The sequence below is a fragment of the Sceloporus undulatus genome, chromosome 6 (assembly GCF_019175285.1).
Source record: "Sceloporus undulatus isolate JIND9_A2432 ecotype Alabama chromosome 6, SceUnd_v1.1, whole genome shotgun sequence".
NCBI classification, from domain to species: Eukaryota; Metazoa; Chordata; class Lepidosauria; order Squamata; family Phrynosomatidae; genus Sceloporus; species Sceloporus undulatus.
In genome coordinates, this window is record NC_056527.1 from 124,453,584 (window position 1) to 124,474,940 (window position 21,357).

A 21,357-nucleotide genomic window follows, 5' to 3' on the forward strand; every position below is an offset into this window, starting at 1 on the left:
AATAGACACACACACACACTTTTTCCTCTGCAGGCAAAGTGTGTTTCACTTTAGAAACTGTCATTGTTCAAGTGCAAATCGAGGCTGTTGTGGAGAGCACTATCACATCTGGGCCGTGATTATGGCTTGGATATTTTGCCCTTCAAAATGTAACATGTATCCAAAGATTCGGAGAAGAGGTTGCTTTTCAGGCTTGATAAGCAAATTGATAGAATTCTTCATTTTGAGCATAATTTATGCTTGTTATTGCTTCTCATTTCTGGCTTGTGAGACACAGACATTTGTGCTCACACAGTTTAAAACACTGCTATGCAAAGTGGTGCTCTGCAGACTAGTGCCGATCCACAAGCCATTGGCTGCTAGTCCACAGTGGGTTTTCCATGTACAATCATTATATGGCACAAATATGGTACAAATCCCTGACATTTTGGGGTGAAAAGTTGCTGGTCAGAAAGGCTGAGAAACACAATTTTAAAGCATATCTTTGATGTCTTAACTACATCTTTTAAAAAGCTTCAAAGGTAGATGAATTTTGTGCCGGTTTGCTTGTGGTATACACCAAGCTCTGTCTAAATGCATCAGTTCAACAGGAGTGTTTCAAGTCCTATCTACATTGTAAGCAGCTTTGTTCTGTGCTTCTCATACCTGTGATTAACTTGATACAAGATTAATGCAGGATTAATTATTTTTGTTCCATAGCCCCAAATCCTGGTTCCTTGGAGGTCAATAGTATCTTCTGCTTATTTTAGAACCGGTCCCCTCTTTCCCCTTAATTTCTATGTAGGAGACAAGAAGCAAAGGCTTTATTGTATGTGGACCAACTGTGTTTCGATCTAAAATATTTCCTGCTCTGGAGGGTTGGCAGAGGCATTCAATCATTATTGCTGAACATCTTGTGACTTGCTTGAAGTGGCCCGTAATTTTCATGCTCTGGCACCAAGTGGGAATGTAATCAAGACAAATGAAGAAAGGGGAAATAGAAAGTCACAGTTGCTGAATGAGGGTAATTTAGATAGAAAATGCAGTTCTGTTGGATATGAAAGAGTGATTAAAGAGTAATCATACATTTAAATAGCATCCTGCTGGTGGATGTGATACTAGATGAAACATAATGGTGTCTGTATTGCGCCGTGCAGATACACACATGGGGTTTCCTATCTTGCACTCTCCTGCCAAATCCACATCTTGTACCAAAACAATTCCAGCTTCTTGCTCCAAATGTGTGCAAACTTTCTTCTTTCCCTTATAGTCAACCAGCCTGTGATGTGTGGATGTGATTTTTAAAGCTGAGCTGGGTAGGTAAGTGATTAATAGGTAATAATGTATTCTGAGACACAAGAAAATGTGCCATGGTTGAAGGAATAGGATCCTTGAAGGCTTAGACCTCTTGCAGACACTGCACTGCAGATTTCGACGACTTTGAGGGCTAGAGACTTGTATGTGTATTTTAAAAAAATAGTTTTTGAAAGTTAAACTATCAAACTGTCAAAGGGTAAGATTTCACCAGGAACCACCAGCTCATTATGTGGCCCTTTTCACTTGGTAGAAAGCAAAACTTCTTTGTGCTTAACATCTGATATAGAAGGAAATAACCCCTGTTGAAAGCTGGTGGCGATACCAGTACTGTACTTGCGGATAACAATTTTCACCTGGGAAATCCTAACACTCCCCTTCTCCATAGCTTTGGAAAGGTTGGCAGCATGAAAATACAATAAGAGGCCTGCTCCCTCCCTAATTTGAGAACAAAATGCAACCCAAGTCACTCCCATGTCCTGCGTGTTTTTGACGCTGTTTCCAATAAATGGTTGAATTTTTATTTCTATTTTGGTTCCCATTACAACAACAGACTCTATAACTGTTCATTCACTCCTTTCCCCTGCAAGCCTTTCTGGGCTGTGCTAAAGATGTTCCATCTCACATCCTTCACAGTTTTGAGCAAAGAGACTTAGAGAAATAAGGAAGGGTTCTCACCTGAGAGCAAGTCTTGGCAAACTGGCGCCAGGGGGAAGCGCAACAGCAGCAACAGGAGAGGCTGGTGGCTGCAAGCTCAAACACAGAAAGGGCATCCAGCGGCAGTGGCAAAGGAGCAAGCCTGGGTCTTGTACTTATTGCACAGCACCCTCCATCTCACTGCATCCCAACCAAGGCAGCACAAAAGGGACTGGGATTCTGCAGGCAAGCCACAGACATGCTTCTGAAAAAGATCGGGGAGGGAAAGGAGGGCTGTGTCAAGAAAAGTAGAGTAGGTGAGAACTGGCTGTGAGTGGCAGTTTGAGAAGCAAAGCAGGCAGTGCTGGAGGAAATGTCAAGCTGTTTGGTAGGAATCTTGGAAAGAAATGAACAACTGAACATTGCTGTGTTCAGCTCCGCCGGCTGAGATCTGGAGTGTTTGGAAGCCAATGACTTGCCTCTGAGATGCAAGTAGAAGAGCAGAGGAGCAGGAATACGATGGCTTGTCGGCTGGTGGAGATGTAGCAGACAAGGAAGGACTGGGGTCACTTCTGGGCTACAGCTAGACATGGATAGACTTTACTTCCAAGGAGAAGAAAGAGAAGGTGGCACGTCGGTCATGGCTAATGATAGCCTCAATGCGGAAGGCCAAGCAAAGGTGGACAACTCGGAGCTGTCCCTAAGGGTAGCGATGGCCTCTTTGTTGCTCCTCCTCATCCTCTCCACCTTGTTGGGTAACACGCTGGTGTGCATGGCAGTGGTCAAATTCAGGCACCTGCGCTCAAAAGTCACCAACTTCTTTGTCATCTCCTTGGCTGTTTCTGACCTCTTTGTGGCTGTGCTTGTGATGCCCTGGAAGGCGGTGGCCGAAGTGGTTGGTTTCTGGCCCTTTGGGGCCTTCTGTGACATCTGGGTGGCCTTTGACATCATGTGCTCCACAGCATCAATCCTCAACCTTTGCATTATCAGCATGGACCGCTACTGGGCCATCTCCAGCCCCTTCCGCTATGAGCGAAAGATGACCCAGCGGGTGGCTTTCATCATGATTGGGGTGGCCTGGATGCTCTCTGTCTTGATCTCATTCATACCTGTCCAGCTGAGGTGGCACAAAGCCAGTGAGCTTCTTCTTGACCATGAGATGGATTCTAACATCACCTGGATCCCAGGAGAAAACTGTGACTCCAGCCTCAACAGGACCTATGCTATCTCCTCCTCCCTCATCAGCTTCTATATTCCTGTTGCTATCATGATAGTGACATATACCAGGATCTTCCTCATTGCTCAGCGACAGATACGGAGGATCTCTTCTCTAGAGAGGGCTGTGGAGCATGCCCAGAGCTGCCAAAGTAATGAATGTCCCCATGAAATCTCCTTGAAGAACTCCTTCAAAAAGGAAACCAAGGTCCTCAAGACCCTCTCTGTCATCATGGGAGTCTTTGTCTTCTGCTGGCTTCCTTTCTTTGTGCTGAACTGCATGGTCCCCTTCTGTGACCACCATTTGCAGAAGCTTGGGAAACTGCCCTGTGTCAATGACACCATCTTCAACGTCTTTGTCTGGTTTGGCTGGGCCAACTCCTCCCTCAACCCTATCATCTATGCCTTCAATGCTGATTTCCGAAGAGCCTTTGCCACCATCTTGGGCTGTGGCCGCTTCTGCCCCAGCAATGCTGTGGAGGCCGTCAACTTCAGCAATGAGCTGGTTTCGTACCATCATGACACTACTTGCCAGAAAGACCTAGTGGCTTTGAGCTACTCCCACCTTCTCCCCCACACCACCGGCCTCCAAGGCGAGGACAACGACAACGGCCTTGTGTTCGACAAAGTCTCCCAAACCTCTTGTGATAACAACGCAGCCGTCTTGTCTGCCATGGTGCACATGGAATATGAGACTGATATATCGCTCGAGAAGACCAGTCCCTTTTCTTCTAATATAGTGGACTGAAAAAGGACCATGCAAAAAGGGCGAAGAGGAAGGAACAAGGTGGGGTTGGGTGGATCTACTCAGCATCTGGTCCAAATTCTCTGTTGAATACTTGTAAAATAAAGAAGGTGGGTGGACAAGGGTAAGAAACAATTGGTCCTTTGGCTGGAAAATAATTTGGATATGTTTTCCTAGTAAGTATTCAGATGATCATCTAAATCTTGTTTGATGTACCCACGGAGGAGGTCAGGTTCAAGAATCTTTTATTGTAGGGGTTTAAATGCTGTGCCAACTGCAAGTGAGTGCTAGTGTCATTTGCACGTCTGATTGAGAAATCCAATTCGTATCAATTTTTTAAAAAATACAACCATACTTTCTCATAATGGCAAAGCTGATCTGGGCAAGGAGCTCCCAACATGGGAAGCCGAGAAAGGTGTATCTCCCTTGATATTAGCCTAACTCCCTATTTTGACCCCCCCCCCTCAAAAAACTGCTTGGAAAGAAGTCAACCTGCTCACACCTTTCTGTATTTGGGTCATTGCAAAAGCACTGAGACATTTAGCAAGCGCTTGCCAAACTATAATGGTGTTGGACCTATGTTTTTGAATAATGCCACAATGCTACTGAATTGTGTTGGAATTATATTGGACAGAAATATGAAAGAACCATTTCAACATAACAGACTGTTTATATTTAAGTTTTCCTTGCATCTCATTGACTTATGATACTCTTATGAATACAACGCTTTCGACTCAGGAACAAATGTAGAACCTGGTGTATGACTTCCCTTTAAACTGTAAAGGTGGGACCGGCAACAAAATGTTGCAATAGATCATTCCCTCTTAACATGATTACTTCATTCTGGTAGAGTTCAAAGTTATAGCCATGTTAGTCTGTAGGATCAGTATGGAGAGAGATCCTGTAGCACCTCCCCCTCCCCCCCCCATGTAGTTTTTATTGATCAGTAGTACCTTTGAGACTAAAGAAAGAAGTTGGCAGCATGAGGTTTCTTAGACTAAAGTCTACTTCCTCAGATGCATTTGGTCCATTTCATCCCTGTGTTCATATTCCATTTCCAACTGATGCTTAAGATACCATGACTACTGAGCATGTTCAGTTTTCTTTGGGCTCTTTAGATTTGGTGGAATTATTATTGGCTTAAAAAGAAGAATTGGCTTTTGTACTTCTGAAACATTATCCTTTCATTGGTTGCATGCCGATACTGTCCTCACTCACTCAATCTGTTTTAACTCTGATCCCTGAGTTTCCTAGGCAAGACCTATATCTGAAATTTTGGCAAACTGCTAGTAGTCAATATAGACCTGGGTTGGGTACTTTCTTCTGCCATCCTCAATACATGACTAGTGAAGGTTCCTTGGGACTTATCTCTCTGTTACCTAAAACTGGGCAAGTTTGTCACCAGCAGTGAATTGGTTATAGAAAGAAATCCTAAAAATCATTTATCAGGTTACAAGGGAGAGAGAGAGAAAGAGAGAGAGAATATGTACCAATGAAAGGAAGACAAGAACGAAATCTTTAGGAACATTATTGAACAAAACTGAATAAAAGATGAAGCAAATACATAAAGAAGAAAGATAACAGAACTTGAATTGTTCTCTAATGCGGACCAGTTCTGAAAGATTAACTATACACAGGATAATCTGCACATGAAAGTCTTTCTTATGAATGCAAGCTTATGATTCTGACTCCCTTAAAAGAGAAAGAAGACAGACAGAAAGAAAATGAGCTGTTATATTCCTCATGTAGGGGACCAGAAGATGAAACTGCAAATTCATAGCCATCAGATAAGTTAACTGTGATGCCTCTGTGCTGACTTTTGCGGGACGGGAATACATCTATTTTGAGAAGATTAGCTTAAGTGTTCTTGAATTCCAAACTGATAAGCAATTGGCCCAACTTGGTATAGAAAATAGATAGGTACCATACATCTGTATGCATTACTAAGTATTGATGGGAGCATGGGCCCTGGGAATGTATGAGGTAGGGGACTGTTGAGCCCATCCACCAAATGATCTGGAAAAATGGGACCATCAAATTGTTGTTATGTGCCGACTTATGGCGACCCTAATGTGAACCTAACATGAGGTTTTGGGGGGCTGCGAGTGTGTGCCCAAAGTTACCCATCTGGTTTCCAAGGCCGAGAGGAGAATCAATGGGGTCCCTTGACAGCAGACTATTTCCTCCCTTTCCCTCTGTAGATGCTGCTAGAAAAGATGCTGGAGATGCCAGGGGTTGGTTCTGGGACTTTTTATATGCCAAGCATGCACCCTGCCATTGAGCTGTGACCTTTCCGCAAAGGTCCCAAATGCTTTCAACTTAGCCTGATATTGCTTCGGAAATGATCAGCAAGTACAACCATCCTTCTAACTTCTTAAATGTTTGCATTAGAAATGTGTCTAAATTTGACCCTCCTTGTCACAAGGATTGTTCATCATTTTACAGTGCCAACTAGGAGTGGGCAAAGTGGGGCTCACAGGCCATGCGCATGCATCCCTTGGCACAGACGTGCCAGGTGACACCCAAAGGGGAGGTGGCACCATTTCTCCTCAAACTCCTACCTTTGGGCACAAATAGTATGTGCGATTCATTTGCATCCCTTTAAAATGCTTTAAGAGATGGCGAGAGTGGGGTGAAGCTCAGTGAGAAGACACCGACCCTAGAGAAGCCACTGTCCCTTGGGTCACCAAGTGTGGTCCCTATTCACAAAGCAAACACAGACACACACTTGTGTTCACCTAAGTTACATCCTGCCTAGTTTGTCCCTGAATCCCCCTGCTTTGCTGTCTCCTTAGGGCTGCTGTCTTAATGATCCCTTGGCACCAGGGCTGTCTGTCTCATTTCAATAACAATGACTTACAAAGTGGCTTTTCCTACCTGCACCTCTTAATTAATATCTTCTTTGCATATCCTCCCCTCCTCTGATAGCTGGCAAATGAAGGAGGAGAAGGCAGCTGCCATCCTGTCACTGGAAAATATGACACTGATGATGATTTATTAATTAAAAAAAACCCATCCCAAACTTTAAATACATCTCTTTTGAAAGACAGGTGCTCAAATGCAAAGCAGAAAATGGCAGGTCGTGTGCCTCGCTTGCATGTTCCACCGTTTTCCAGGCCCTCGCCGGTTCCTCGGCGTCTCTTTCCGGCAAACTTTGAACAAAGAGAAAAATGAGCAGGTGGTAATTACTGAGTAACTGTAATGACTAGATACACCCCAATTACAGTCAAGTTGCTCCTCACTTGGGATGGGTAGGTGGAGGGGAAATATTTTGCAGACCTGACACCTTCCAGCTGCAGCTGTGGCATCTCTATTCTGTTCAGTCATTGCTTTAAAAAGAAAGGCTGCTGTGCTGAATCCCTGTCCTCGTTTTTGGAGCTCTTCTGCCCATATTTGTTGTTGCATGCCTTCATTTCCAACTTATGGCGACCCTATCCTGGGATTTTCTTAGCAAGATTTGTTCAGAGAAGGTGTGCCGTTGCCTTCCCTGAGACTTAGAGAGTGTGACTTGCCCAAGGGGTTTACATGGCTGAGCCAGGATTCGAACCCTGTCTGCAGTCTATCCTAAACACGAACTCCAGAGTTCTAGTTCAAGGCACAAATCACCACACCATGCAACTCTATTTAAACATCAAGCAAATGGAAGGAGAGTGCTGAAGACCTGGGGTACCATCTTGGTTAGGACTGCAAACCTTGTTAGTGAAAAACTGTCTGAATTAATAGAGTTGCATATTGAGGTGTCTGTTGTCTCTACCTTTTCCATATTCAGCTCAGACTCTTAATCTGACTCCTTGGAGCACTGAATAGATGAATTCCAGGTTGACATTTTCAATGATGCCCACAGTTACCAAGAAACGGAGAAGAGCACCCAAAATATGTTGCTACTTCCTGACCGATGAACCAGATGCTATTAGATGCACAAAGGTTGGCCTTTGATTCTGTTCTTGTGTTGGCTAAAGGTAAATTGTAAAGCTGATTCAAGAAAGCAATTTTCTCTCTGCTAAAATGAAGGGAACAGGGGTTTCAGGTGCTGGGAAAAGAGGGAGCAGAGCTTTTGGGGACTACAGTTCCCTGTATATGCTGCACTAAACACAGCTGGTGGATTCTGAGAGATATAGTCCACCTCTTAGTAACCCCAAAATAAATTTCCAAGTGCTGGAAGAAAGGAAGCTACTTTGGCCTTCTCTGTTCAGAATAAAACTATAAAATAAAGACCTGGAAATTGAAGAAATGTTTGGAGTTATTGATCTACTTTTCTGAAGATTTTATTAATATTTATACATAGTGACTATATATATGATGTATGTATAATAATGATGTTTTCCTTTTTCATTATAATTATTTGCAATTACTTGCAATATCTATCTATCTATCTATCTATCTATCTATCTATCTATCTATCTATCTATCTTATAAAAGATAAAATTGAGACCCAAAGCAAAAAGCCTCACAAATGAAGCATGCACACTGAATCCAATGCCAAACTTCAGCTGGAAATTGGGCTCTGAAAATCAGCGCAAGCCAAGCGCAACCGCTTGAGTCAGTGGTGGCCAGACAGTGTGCCAAGGAAATGTGTAACCGGCTGGCAGTTGGAAATGTCTTGCAGGTCCAAAAATGCTATTAGTGGTTAACTAAACTGGTGAAACTTGAAGAATAAACTCTTCTAAAACATGGCCACATACGTAGTCCGAAAAACCCACAAAAAACTATGGATGCCGGCCATGAAAGCCTTCGACTTCACAGTGTTGTTATTGTTGTGGCCTTCAAGTTCTTTCCGCTTATAGCAACCCTAAGGCAGGACTATCATGAGGTCTTGTCTAGGCAAGGTTTGTTCCGAGGGGTTTTTGCCAGCATCCCTGAGGTCGAGAGAGTGTGACTTGCCTAAGGTCATCCAGTGGGTCTCTATGGTAGTATAGGGATTTGAACCCTGATCTCCAGAACCATAGCCTAGAGCTCAAACCACTACACCATGCCACCGGCTCCATCAGTCAGTAATGACCCCTTAGGTTCATAGGATGGACTAGAAACAGGCAAATTGGAGTCATCATCTCTTTTGGGCTCCTTTCTAAATTGGAGTCTTTAGAGGTTATTTTCATCAGGGATGGAGTGTGAGAGAGAGAAGCAGGCTGGAGAATGAGGGCAGAGGAGAGAAAATGCTGTATTGCCTAAGGAGAGGCAAGGTTTCTCTCTGTCTGGGCACTGGCTGAGAGGGCCTTGGCCACTTCTGCAATCACATTCTTGGTTTCCTCATCAATCTGTATGGTAATTCTGCAGCAATCAGCATCATTTGGAGGAGAAGGAAAGAACAGGGAGAGATTAACTCTTTGCAGGTAAGAGATTTCTGCAAGAAGGTGGCCTTCTCCCATGGAGACAGAAGACGCAGTCTTAAATGCAGTCTATGCTTTGTGGATCAACTAGTCTAGTAGATTGACAAAGCGACCACTTTTCAAGCTTCAGAAGTGCCTATCCTTTCCTAGAGATCCTGTAACATCCCAAATCCATCAAATAGCGATACCTTTATCGGACCAACCAACATGCACAATATACATGCTGTAAGCTATCGAAAACAGATTGAGAAAACCAAGAATGTGATTATATATATATAATTTTGAAATGTCTGTACATATTTGTATTTATGTATGTAATGAGATATCTTGGAGATGGGACGCAAATGTGTATATATATATATATATATATCTCCAAAACCCTAAACACTTCTGTTCCCAAGCATTTTGGATAAAGAAGACTCAACCTGAACTGCATTGCATTTTTTAATACTTCCAAAGAAAAGGAGAGCTCTTTGCGGAATTGATAGTTTAATGTGCCAAAATAATATCCTTGTTTTGAGATACGTACTCTGTTCCTTCTCTCAGATGGTGGGGGAAACACCATTTACTGGTCTGTCTCAGGCAGCAAAATGCCTTGAGCAGCTCTGCCCTGCTGACTGTTCTAAGAGGGACAATGGGAGCATTCTGGAATGAGGGAACAATCTTAAGGCAACTGGCCAGACAGAAGTGAAACAGCTAAAGGGACCCCCCTCTGTCAACTGAAGATCAGGTTAGTTTTCTGTTCAAGAGGGTTAATTCAGTGTTTAATGCTACAACTTCATTGGTGGTTTTAGTGTGCGACTGTGCCGTGACTCTATACATCCCCTTTCTTGGATAACTTCAGTTCATAATTTCATTAAAATAACATTTAACAAGAATGGCTCTGGTCAAATGTAAGAACCATAAAGAGAGCTTCCGTGGGTCTTGCCGTTTCCTTATCCATCACTTTCAGCTTTGATATTTTAAAAAGTAATAATTTATAGGTTTTTGTGGGTTTTCTGAGCTCTGTGGCCATGGTCTAGAAGAGTGTATTCCTTTCGCCAGCATCTGTGGCTTTGGCATCTTCAGAGATGCTGGCACTTGAACTGCTATATAGTACTTTAACTGCTCTCTCTAGCATTTTAAATGATACACACACACAAATAGCACTTTAACTGCTGTATATCACTTTAACTGCTCTGTCTGTAGCATTTGAACTTATATATATATATATATATATACACACACACACATATATACATACATACACACACACACACATAAATAGCACTTTAAATGCTCCGTCTATAGCATTTGAACTGATATATGTATGTATATATATATATATATATATCCACATATAAATAGCACTTTAAATGCTGTCTATAGCATTTGAACTGATATATATGTGTATACTTTAACAGCTATATATATGTATGTATGTAGCACTTTAAGTGCTCACTCTCTCTCTCTCTCTCTATATATATATATAGTATTTTAACACACACATATATGCATGTGAGTGTGTGTGTGTGTGTATATATATATAAAACATATATATATATATATATATATCACTTTAACTGCTCTCTCTCTATATATATATATATATACTGTATATATATATATTGCTTTAACTGCTCTGCTCTCTCTATAGCATTTAACTGATATATGTGTGTGTAAATAAATAGCCCTTTGACTGCTAGGGCTTCCTCTTGCAGGATCCTGGGCTTTGCACTTCAAGGAAGGGGGCTTTAAATCCTAAGCCAGAGAGCTCTTGTCCTTGTCGGTATTTAAAGTGAATATTGCAAATGGGCTACATATTTTTCCTTGGGGGGGGGTCCTTTTCTGACTCAGGGAGACCCTGCCATGGGGACACACACAAGCAAAGCACAGAGTAGACCAAGGCCTTGCTGCCCATGCAAGGGATGCCCTCTGCCAGGCTCCTTTGGCACTGCATCCTTAATCTAAACCCAAAGGCAGAGCTAGTTAAAGCAGCGAAGGCGGAGCTCAGGAGTGGTCCAGCCCCAAAGGAGGAGGAGGAGGAAGGGCTGCCATTGCCTTTGCAAGTGCTGCAGCTGCTGGGAACGCCACTGGATCCCTGGATCCGCTGGGAGGCTGGGCCTGGAGGTAGGTGCAAAGCCCAGGAAGAGGCCAGGAGGCTTTTTATTTGGGGCACTGGTTGCAACCTCATAGCTATGAGCTTCCTTTTACCTTGGTTTCCTTCTTTCCAGCCCTCCAGGGCTTTTTTTGGGAGGGGGGTGTCAGGGGGTCCAGAATTGCACAGGGGCATCCTTTGGGCATCCCTTGGGCACCCCTTGGGAAGGGTGAGCAGATGCCCTGGCCTCCAAGGAGGACAAGGCACTGCCAGGTGTAAACGGTTCAGAAAGATGGAGAGCCTGGCCCAAGGAAAGCTAACTAAAGCTCCCCTTCTGAGTCAGGCTCAAAAAGGAGGGCATTTGGGCATTCCTCATGGGCTGGAGGGTGAAATGGAGGGCATGTCCTGGAAAAGGAGGATGCCTGGTCACTCTGCCCTTGGGCATCCTTTGGCTATCCCTTGGGCATCCCTGGGCACCGAATAGGTGACTGGATGTCTTAACCACAAAGGAGGACAAGGCACTGCAAAACATAGGAGCTTCAATAGAGATAATAATAATAATAATAATTATTATTATTATTATTATTATTATTTCTTACCCCCCTCTCCCTATGGTTTGAGTTGGGGAACAACGATGAACAGGCAAACCATGCCAGTTAAAACATACATCAGTTTGAAAGGGCAAATAAGGTGTGCACATAGTAATACAAACCACATTTAAACTTCACAGTTTAAAAATCATCTAGAGAGGCCTTCAATGCTAAGAGAGACCGGTCTTCAATGCTGTTTTAAACTCAGACAGTGTCTTCAGTGGTCAAACCTCTTTTAGCAGGTCATTCCACTGTCTGAAGAAAAGCTCCTCTGGCTGACAGTTGCCAACTGTAATGTTTTTTAAATCTGTGAGCCACCTTGGGTTCCTTCGGGGAGAAAGGCAGCACATTAAATTCCTGAATGGTCCTAATGGACTGATTTTTGTGGGGGATATTTATGATGATGTGGATTTCCCCCTTGTCTGACTGGTCAGTTGACCTCTTTGTTTCTTCTAGGCTACCACCCCACCGTCACCCTGGCGCTGCGTTGTTTAGATGGGGTCACCCTTTCCCCCACGGAGAATGACTTCGTCAGCAAGATCATTGAGGAACTGGACCATTTCTTGCTTCAGAACCAGTTGGAAAAGTAAGAGGTCTTTTCCCTCTTTTGCTCGACCATTAGGTAGAACAAATGACCGTATAGACTTGACTGTAAATCGACTTCGTGTATAAGTCGAGCGCAGGTTTAGGGGCCAAAATGATGGATTTTGATATGACCCAGGGATAAGTCAAGGGCAAAACTAAGGGACATGTAACAAAGGATCTAAAGGATGAAGGAAAGGAAAACAATGCCAAAGAACCTGCAAAATTCCAGCAGGCATAACTGTTTGTGCTCATACTAAAGGCTAGATGGATGAGAGAACAGATGGGGGTCACTGCTTCCATGACAGATTATGCTCTTGTCTTTCACCAGGGATGGTTCCTTTATTGAATAAGAGTTAAAGTACAGTACCTACATTGACCCGTGGATAACACTAAAATTTCTAGACTTACATATGAGTAGATACAGTACCTACCTCAGGTGGTAGATCCATACCTCAGGTGTGGCATAATGATTGGAGTGGTGGACCATGACTTTGGAGACCAGGGTTTGAATCCCTGCTTGGCCAAGGACCTTGGACAAGTCACACTCTCTCAATCTCAGAGGAGGACAAAGGCAACCCCCTCGAACAAATCATGCGAAGAAAACCATCCGGTAGATTAACCTTTGTTGTCGTAGATAAGAGTTGATAAACACTGGCTTTTCTTTATGGTTGCCCAGCGGCCAGCAGATGTGGAAGCATGGCTATATTGTTGTCTGTTTGATTTTGATTTTGTGGCTCTTTGTGCTCTCTTCCAGGGTCCTTTTGTTTCCTCCCTTGTCCAGTCGCCTCCGGTACCTGATCCACCGGACCGTTGATGATGTTGACCATCTGAGCAGCTTTTCTGTGGGAGAAGGATGGAGACGGAGGACAGTAGTTTGCCACTCGGCCATAAGGTAGGACTTTCCCCCTTGGTAACTTTCTGTTAGCCATGTCAGTAGCAGAGCTGGGAAACTTGCTTTTCAAAAGTAATATTTCCCATTACTGTGTGTAGAGAGATCTTGTAGCACCTTTGAGACTAACTGAAAGAAAGAAGTTGGCAGCATGGGCTTCTGTAGACTTAAGTCTACTTCTTCAGATGCATGCTGTCAACTTTCTTTCTTTTGGTTAGTCTCAAAGGTGCTACAAGATCTTTCTACATACTGATTCTACAGACTAACATGGCTATATCTTTGCATTTCCCATTACAGTGGTACCTCGGGATACGAAATACCCAGGTTACGAATTTTTCGGGATACGAAAAAATCCCATAGGGAATTATTGTTTCGGGTTACGAAAGTTTTTTCGGGTTACGAAAAAACTCCGGCGCTATTTTAAATGGAGCCGCGGCGGAGCCGCGGCTTTTTCCCCATTAGCGCCTATGGCATTTCGGCTTACGAAGGCTTTTCAGGTTACGAAAACGGCCGCGGAACGAATTATTTTCGTAACCCGAGGCACCACTGTACTGTAATCATCTGAAATATAATCATCTGGGTAGGCCTGCTAGAAGAAATTGGTCTTTAATGCTCTTTAAATTAAATTAATTCTCTTTTTCCTGGCTCCAAAATTTATTTTTTAAATATTTGAATGGCAAAGTGTTTGTACCTTCTGAGCAAAGCATATGATAAAATATAGATAAATTTGTTACCATTAAAACTCTGAAAGTTGTTGTCTAAAAACATCCCATAGTCCAGATAACTTAAAATCAAGACAGCGTCAGCATTGCTAATTAAAGAAATCAGACAGAGCATCTTTATTTAAGAGAGAAGTGAAACAAGAAGGCTCATTCAAAAGCAGATATGACAGACAATATAATAAAGAATAACATTGGATATTAATTAAAATGGTGCAGTGAATCTTCCTGTGAACAAATCTTGCCAAGAAAATCCCTATGAAGGGATTTGAAGTCTGGGACTTAATTCGTGGGTAGTTGGTTCAGACAACACTGGACTCTTGGTGAGGAAGGTTCTTGTTTTGGAATTCACACAACTCTTTCCTGACTTTGTTTCCTTCTTCCTTTCTTGGGGCTAGGTTGCCAGATGACCCGGAGGATCAAGATGGCTTCCGAGGAAATACCTCCACCTCAAGTCACCCTTTCCACCCAAGAAACAGAGGAGGCCGGTCAAGAGGGGGACCACGTCACGGCGAAGCATTGGCCGATGGCTCCCAATCCCAGAGAGGAAATGGCCGAGGAAGAAGGCAGCCCCGAAAGAAGCCAGATAGAGCTCTGTATGTCCCCAGGGCCATGCGGAAGAAGCCGGAGGGCTTGCAAAAAGAAGGGCCACTAGATGCATCTGGAAGTGAGTCCCATGGCATTAGAACAATTGAGTCTGAGTGTCCAAGGTCAAGTGTGGTCAATGGAAGTGATAGGATTACAGAGACCAACAGGTTGCCAGGTCCTGATGTGGAATACTCCAAGGCTGAAAGTCCTCAAGAGATGTATACAAATATTTTGGAGTCTGATGCTAAGAGTGGCAAGGGAGAGTGCCTAAGTTCTCATCTGCTGGAATGTGCACCCAGTGTGTCAGAAGATGGCGGCCAGCATAACATTGAACAATCTCCCTTCATACTAGAGAGCAGCCAAACTCTTACTGCTGGAGGAAGCCCACATGAAGATGGCAGAGATCCTTTGGTACATGACTATTGTGAAAAGTCCGACTTTCAGGAAGAATGGAAGGAAGAGGGTTCTGTCAATGTGGTCTCAGAAGAAAGTAGTCACCTACCATTGCTGGAAGAACAGAACAATATAGTTCCAGAGAACGTAGCTTTAGAATTGAGCATAAAGATGTCCATTCTTCAAGACAAAGAAAAGAGCAGCCCTGATTCCTTTGTTTTGGAAAGCAATACCTTTCCATCCCTGCCTGAAGAGTGTGAGGGACCTGTTATCGATACCATTTTCTCAAACCCTCCTAGTGCTTCCAGCTTCTTGGAAGATAAGAATAATGTTTGTACTTGTGCCAGTGGAGCGGAGGATAGCAAGACACCTTCTCCGAAAGAGGGCACAACAGATGCCACTGTGTCCCATTGCAGTCCAGAAATGTCAGCCTTGGAAACCCAGGATAAAGACTGCTGTGATGCATCTGTATTCCAGCATAGCCAGACAGAGGCCTGTAAAGACACTGGGGATCAAAACAGAATAGGTTTCCCTGTGACCGGGTGGACATCATCTCCTGGAGCAGAAAGCTGCAAAGACCTGCCTGTGCTGGACTCCCAGGCTGTACCTTATTTAAATACCTCTGTGTGTGAATATGGCAAAGGTGGCTGCGTTCTTGAAAACCAGCAGAGAGAGATGGCAGACCTGGAAGGAAACCTGTGGCCTGGCCTGGAGCTGTCTTCTGGGGACAGAGACATGAGGAACTCTGTGGTGGAAGAAAAGGATAGCATCTTTGAGGATGACTGTGGTGCTGAGCTCTTACAAGAGGTAAAGCCTTTATTAGCTGGTTAGTTTCCAAAGAGTTCAAGCGTAACACTGAGCTACAACATGGCACTGTGTGCCCCAAGATTTAAAGCAAGGGGTAGGCAATTGCACAGGTGGTGGTAGTGAGACAATTTCCCCCTGTGCTTCTTTTCTGTAGGCTGGAAGTGAAGTTGCCTTCCTTGTGGTTGTCATTTTTGGTTGATTTTCAGCATGTTTGTGCTGAAACTCCTAATTCCAGTTGCATGCAACCTCTTAGGACAATAGTTCCCAAATTTTTGGCTGTTGACCAAGCTGGACAGTTGAACTCCATAGCAACTGGAAGACTTTGGAAACTGCTGTCCTGCAGCCTCTGCATAGAAAGCACCGAGCTAAACCCCTCATTGTGTAAATGCAGCTATTCCCTCTCTCCTCTTTTCCAGATCACAAATTATTTGACCATAAAGGACATAAGCATTGAAAAAATCCAGTTTGATTGTTCTAGCTATGGCGAAGCGCAGATCAACGAAGGAGATTTTGGACACGTGCTCGAGATCTATGATTTTTCTCCCTTACTAAAAACTGAGCACCTCCTGGAGGTCTTTGCAGAGTTTCAGTAAGTTGCCTGCTTTCTTTTCCAGTCTAGTAGCAAGAAAGGATGCCAAAGTCAGAATACCTTCCTCCTCTGAAGTTGAATTGTCATGGCACTCAAGAATCTAGCAGCCCTGAACACTGCTTGAAGCATGTCTCCTAACTGGACTGGTTTCTTCAGGCTAATCCTGGGGCAGCTCTAAAATTGTAACCCTCAGCTGGGATGCAAGATAGACCATCAATAGAGTTTGAGTCTCCGTTACCGGATTTCAAAAAACAAAACAAAACCCCAACACTTTTTCATCGGTGGCTGAGATAGTGATACCTTTGCTTTCTGAATCCCCCCCCCCCCAAAAAAAAAAAATCCAAAAGACTTCTGGCATTTTGGATAAGGGAGATTTAACTGTATCCAGGTATCAGTAAATATATGCCTAGCTCCTTTAAAATTCAGAGTAAGTTGTTTGGATTTTGGTTTTGCACAGATTTCTCAGACCTCATGCTTCATTCTCTCTGAGTTTTGATCAATCTACCATATCGGGCAGGAGCTGTTGGGACATAATATTTCTTAACAGCCAGCAAATCCTGTGTGAGAAAAGGCGATAACATTTGACGATATTTAGCTAAAGAAAAAGGCAAGTTTAGGGAGTGCAATGATAGATCTATATAAAATAATGCATGTTGTGGATGGGAGAAGCTTATCTCCCCAATGTTAGACAAACCCAGGGCTGTCCACTAAATAATGCTATACAGCAGGCAAAAGGAAGTATTTCCTCAGTGTCTTATTAAGCTGTCAAGCTTCCTATCACAAGGTGTAGGGATGACTACCAACATGGATGGCTTTAAAGGGAGATTGGATCAACCTGTGGCTATCCATGACTATTAGACATGAGGAGTAATACATAATTATTGTTTCATTTTAGAGAGAGTGGATTTAAGCTGCAGTGGGTCGATGACACTCATGCTCTTGGTATCTTTTCCAGTTTGGCAGCAGGTAATTTTAGGTTTTTTTGCAATAGTGATTGAGTAGTAACGTCTGCCTGACTTCCAGTCTAAGGCTGCAGTCTAACATCTCCTCAGCATAGCATAAATATCATCTGCTGCACCAGTTCTGCATGGGGGTTTGCATGGTGCAGCATGTTTGCAGCAGCACTATGCAACCCCCCCATGCACAATTGTGCAAAGTGTACAGTGTGCAAATCCAATGTGCATGAAGGATCTGGCTCTCCCTAGGCATTGGGCATTCCAAGGAGAAGTATAGTCAGCCCTTTGTATCCACTTGGGTTTGGTTCCAGGACCCCTTGTGAATACCAAAACACCAAAGTTGCATGATATACATGGGGTAGCAAAATGGTGGCCCTTACAGAAAATAGCAAAATCAAGGTGGGTTTTTTTTTAGAATTAAAAAATAAGTAAATAAACATTTCAAGCTGTGGAAGGTTGAGTCCATGAATGCGGAATCCATGGGTGTGAAGGGCCAACTGTACCAGGCAACAAGGTTGACTCTCAAGACAATCTCTGCTCTGTGAAGAACTTTACCCACATTTGGAACAATGGTGCGAATGAGTTTCTTGTTGTGCTTATATCCCCCACATGGCATTCTCTCTCTCTCTTTCCAGCATCTCAAGCACTAGAACAGAGTTATACCTCTTTAAAGGTTCGTCCTCTAATCCATGGTACCAGACAGTCAAAAATCAAGGCTCTTCAGCGGCCAAGTAAGTAAGAATTTAACTTTCAACATGTTCATTGTGATGGAGGAGTTGTGATTAGTACTCTTCCTCCCCACCATTTGGTAACTGTGCCCAGTGCCTCTGGGAATAGACTTTTGTCACTTCGCTGCCAAGTGTGAACCCATCCTTGTGATTCACAACTCACCTGGTACTTTTAAATGGCCAGGAAAGTCATGCTGGCCAATAAATGGACTGGTGGAAAAGGGACATGGTGGCTGGGATTCGAACCCTGGTCTCCAAAGTCATAGGCTAACAATCAAACCACTACGATACCCACTGGGGGAAAAATGTCTCTTGGGAGTCAAAAACCCTTTCCAGAGTTCAACGTTTGTTTTGCCAGGTCCTCAAGGGTTCCCTGTATTGCCTTCCCTCCCTGACACTTCATCTCCCCTTTTCCTCTATTTCTGTTTTTCTTAGAGCTCCTACAACTGGCAAAAGAGAGACCTCAGACAGACACAGTGGTAGCTAGGAGGCTGGTGACCAGAGCCCTGGGATTGCAGCGGAAAACACCGCGGCGCCATGCTTGTCGGGTGCTGGAACCACAGAACCCAAATCCAGCAGAGCAAAACTAGAGTGCACTAAGCTTCTTGGGGTGATGAAGATAATCATCTGGGTGTGGTATTAAACTGTGTATACCAACAGTGAGATGGTGGTAGTTCTCATCTCTGCCTATTGAATAGTTGTTTGTTTTTTGCGGTACTGAGATGATAGTTGTGTTAGAAACTGGAAATAGTTGTCGGTGAGAGTTCATGGTGAGTTACAGAACTTCCTCGTGGGAATGAGGTTGATCTCTGAAGGCCACGTGAGAAGGGACCAGAGCATAAGAAGAAACTGGCCTCTTCTCCACCATTTTCATATGTTGCCAGCACATTTTGTATGTGTGATTTGGCTGTTTTTTTGTTTTTAAGGCTATGCTCTGTGAAGTTGGCAAGGCCTGGAACTGACGTTCCCATTCCTAAGTTGGTAAATGTTCTTAGTCTAGTAGGGTGACTCTTGAGTTTTCCTTCTCGACATCTCGCCTGCCCATGCTGGGAGGCATCAGAAAGGAAGAAAGTGGTTAACTCCTTCCTTCCCTGCTGCCCCATGGGTGCTGTTTCACCCAGCTCAGATTTTTGATGTGGTTATGATTGAAATGCAAATCAGAAGCCCACAAAAGTTCTTTTTGAAGGTGGTTGGGGAGACAGGGAGGAACTAGAAGCACAACAAGAAAAGCAAGGGTTAGAAGTGTGCAGCCCTCCACATGTTGTGGGACTGCCAGACCCAGAAAGCTTAGCCAGTAAAGTCACAAGTGAGGACTTCTGGAAACTGTAGCACAACTTTTTTTTTGGTGGTGTGGAAGCACAGTTCCTACCATGGCAGTAAAGAAAGAATTAAGTAGCATTATTATTATTCCCCCTCTTTTTTCCCTTCTCTCAGTCTCTCTGGAAATGGTAATGTGTTATAAGATAGAAGCAGAAATGCTCTCCAAGCCTTTTGCTAGAGTAACTGCTTTTTCTGTTCTTGAGTAAGTAAGCAATGATTTTGGCAGAATGTGTAGCAGCACCTGGACACAGCTCTGCCTCGTGCTGTTTCCGAGTTTGTCCTTTTCACCTTTTCTCTTTGCTGCTCTTTCAGAGCAGTAGTTCAACCAAGTGTTACGTTAATGCAACTACTTTTCCCGATGTTGCATAAGGTGGTATCCATGATCTCTTTACACAGTAGTTTGGACAGGTTAGGCAGCAGCTCCCAGGCAGGTCCTAGGCTGTTGCCCAATCTTGTCATCTTCACACCTTCTCTTTGGTGGCCTCCCTTTCCCTTCGTTCTCTGGTATACACTACTCTGTGTAAGTATTCCAGTCGAACTTTACATTCTGCCAACTGGAAAGAGGCTCTCATCTTGCATCTGTAGACTTCTTCCCTGAGTATCTAGCCTCATGCGGAGCACTTGTGCACAAATTCACCCAAGGGAGCACCAACCTTGAACCAAGGAAGGAGCAGGCTTGCCATTCATGAGGTCTAGATTGTTAACAAAGACGAGACACACACAAAGCAATATGTTTGCAGCGGTTCAATACCTTCTTTAATCAAAGTTTGTAAGGATTTTTTTTCCTCCTGGTTTTGGTTTTTTGAATTAAAGCTGTTGACATAAATATACATTGTGGTTTTCCAAATCCTTATTTTTTTGCCCACTAAATTTTAACAACTTTGTTTCTTGCTTAGTTCATAAGGTCTGGGTAGGAACCCTTTCTGGATCTTGATGTTGGTTTTGTTGCAGGTAGATTGGTTGCTGCCAATTTGCCGTTTTTGTCATAAAGGAACCCAAATGAACAGATAATGCCTTACCAGACAGCCCTAGCCCCCTGTTTGTGGGGTTCAGTTGTGATTATGCATTGATGTGGTGATGGAATGATATACATGTTTCTGTATTCCACAGCTGGCCCCTTGCATTGTACTGTGAGTTATATTTCTTGCTGGGCCCTGGCTAGAGCTTGGAAATGCTTTGTAGGACCAATATCCCTGAATTCTCCTGACTTTGGAAGAATTCGAGGAACTGTGGTCCCATGAAATAACATTTCCAAGCTCCAACCCTAATTTTGGCTAAATGCAGTCAGGGATTAGGAGAGGTACCTTATTTTCTAACATAGGACAAGGTTAGCTTCTCTTCTTACTGCTATTAATGAAAGTGAACTTGCTAGAGTGGGTTATGAATTGACCTCTGGTTGCCCATCTGGGTCTGATGGCAGATGTGTGCTAGTTGCCCACATTGTTCAGGTACCCCAGAACTGTTGAGGCTGCATGGAAAGAGTGTGGCTGCTGGCCTCACTCTTTCAGAATAAAATAAAGCTTTCAACAAACTATCACATGGCAGAATAAGACTTCATACAGAATTCATCTGTAGAAACACTCCAGACTTTCCCAACCTGGAGTCCCTGGGTGATGATACACTATGACCTTGCACCCTAATATCATGACTAGTGCTTGGGGATGATGGGAGTTGGTGACTAACAGCATCCAGAAATCCAAGGCTGGAGATCTTGGTTGGTATTCAGGTGCAGTAGTATAGCTCCCATCAAATAAAAACATCCCCATTTTCGTGCATGGGGAAAGAAAGAAGGTGGAATGGGTCTCTGTTGTGGTCAGAAATGGATGCAGCGTTTTGACTTTTGGACTTCTCCGTCTCCTCTGATCTTCTAAAAATAAGTCTATCTGCTGTTCTGCAGTGG

The 21,357-nt window shown here is 43.6% G+C and overlaps 2 protein-coding genes across 2 annotated transcripts; both read left to right on the forward strand.

The window, feature by feature from the left end:
* Positions 1-2,518: 2,518 nt before the first annotated feature.
* Positions 2,519-3,892, forward strand: LOC121935053 (D(1) dopamine receptor-like). Its single transcript, XM_042476118.1, has one exon. It carries the CDS (start codon positions 2,519-2,521, stop codon positions 3,890-3,892), a length of 1,374 nt encoding a protein of 457 aa, XP_042332052.1.
* A 7,231-nt stretch (positions 3,893-11,123) lies between these two features.
* Positions 11,124-20,287, forward strand: R3HCC1 (R3H domain and coiled-coil containing 1). The gene is made up of 8 exons (XM_042473957.1): positions 11,124-11,325; positions 12,340-12,469; positions 13,223-13,360; positions 14,475-15,864; positions 16,281-16,453; positions 17,349-17,419; positions 18,045-18,140; positions 18,573-20,287. Exons 1-8 carry the CDS (start codon positions 11,124-11,126, stop codon positions 18,725-18,727), a joined length of 2,355 nt encoding a protein of 784 aa, XP_042329891.1. The 3' UTR covers positions 18,728-20,287.
* The last annotated feature ends 1,070 nt before the right edge of the window (positions 20,288-21,357 follow it).

Coding starts and splice junctions, on each gene's coding strand:
- LOC121935053 (XM_042476118.1), top strand. CDS start 2,519: ATGGATAGACTTTACTTCCAAGGAGAAGAAAGAGAAGGTGGCACGTCG.
- R3HCC1 (XM_042473957.1), top strand. CDS start 11,124: ATGCCCTCTGCCAGGCTCCTTTGGCACTGCATCCTTAATCTAAACCCA. Junction 11,326..12,339: donor CTGGGAGGCTGGGCCTGGAG/GTAGGTGCAAAG, acceptor TGTTTCTTCTAG/GCTACCACCCCACCGTCACC. Junction 16,454..17,348: donor GAGGTCTTTGCAGAGTTTCA/GTAAGTTGCCTG, acceptor GTTTCATTTTAG/AGAGAGTGGATTTAAGCTGC.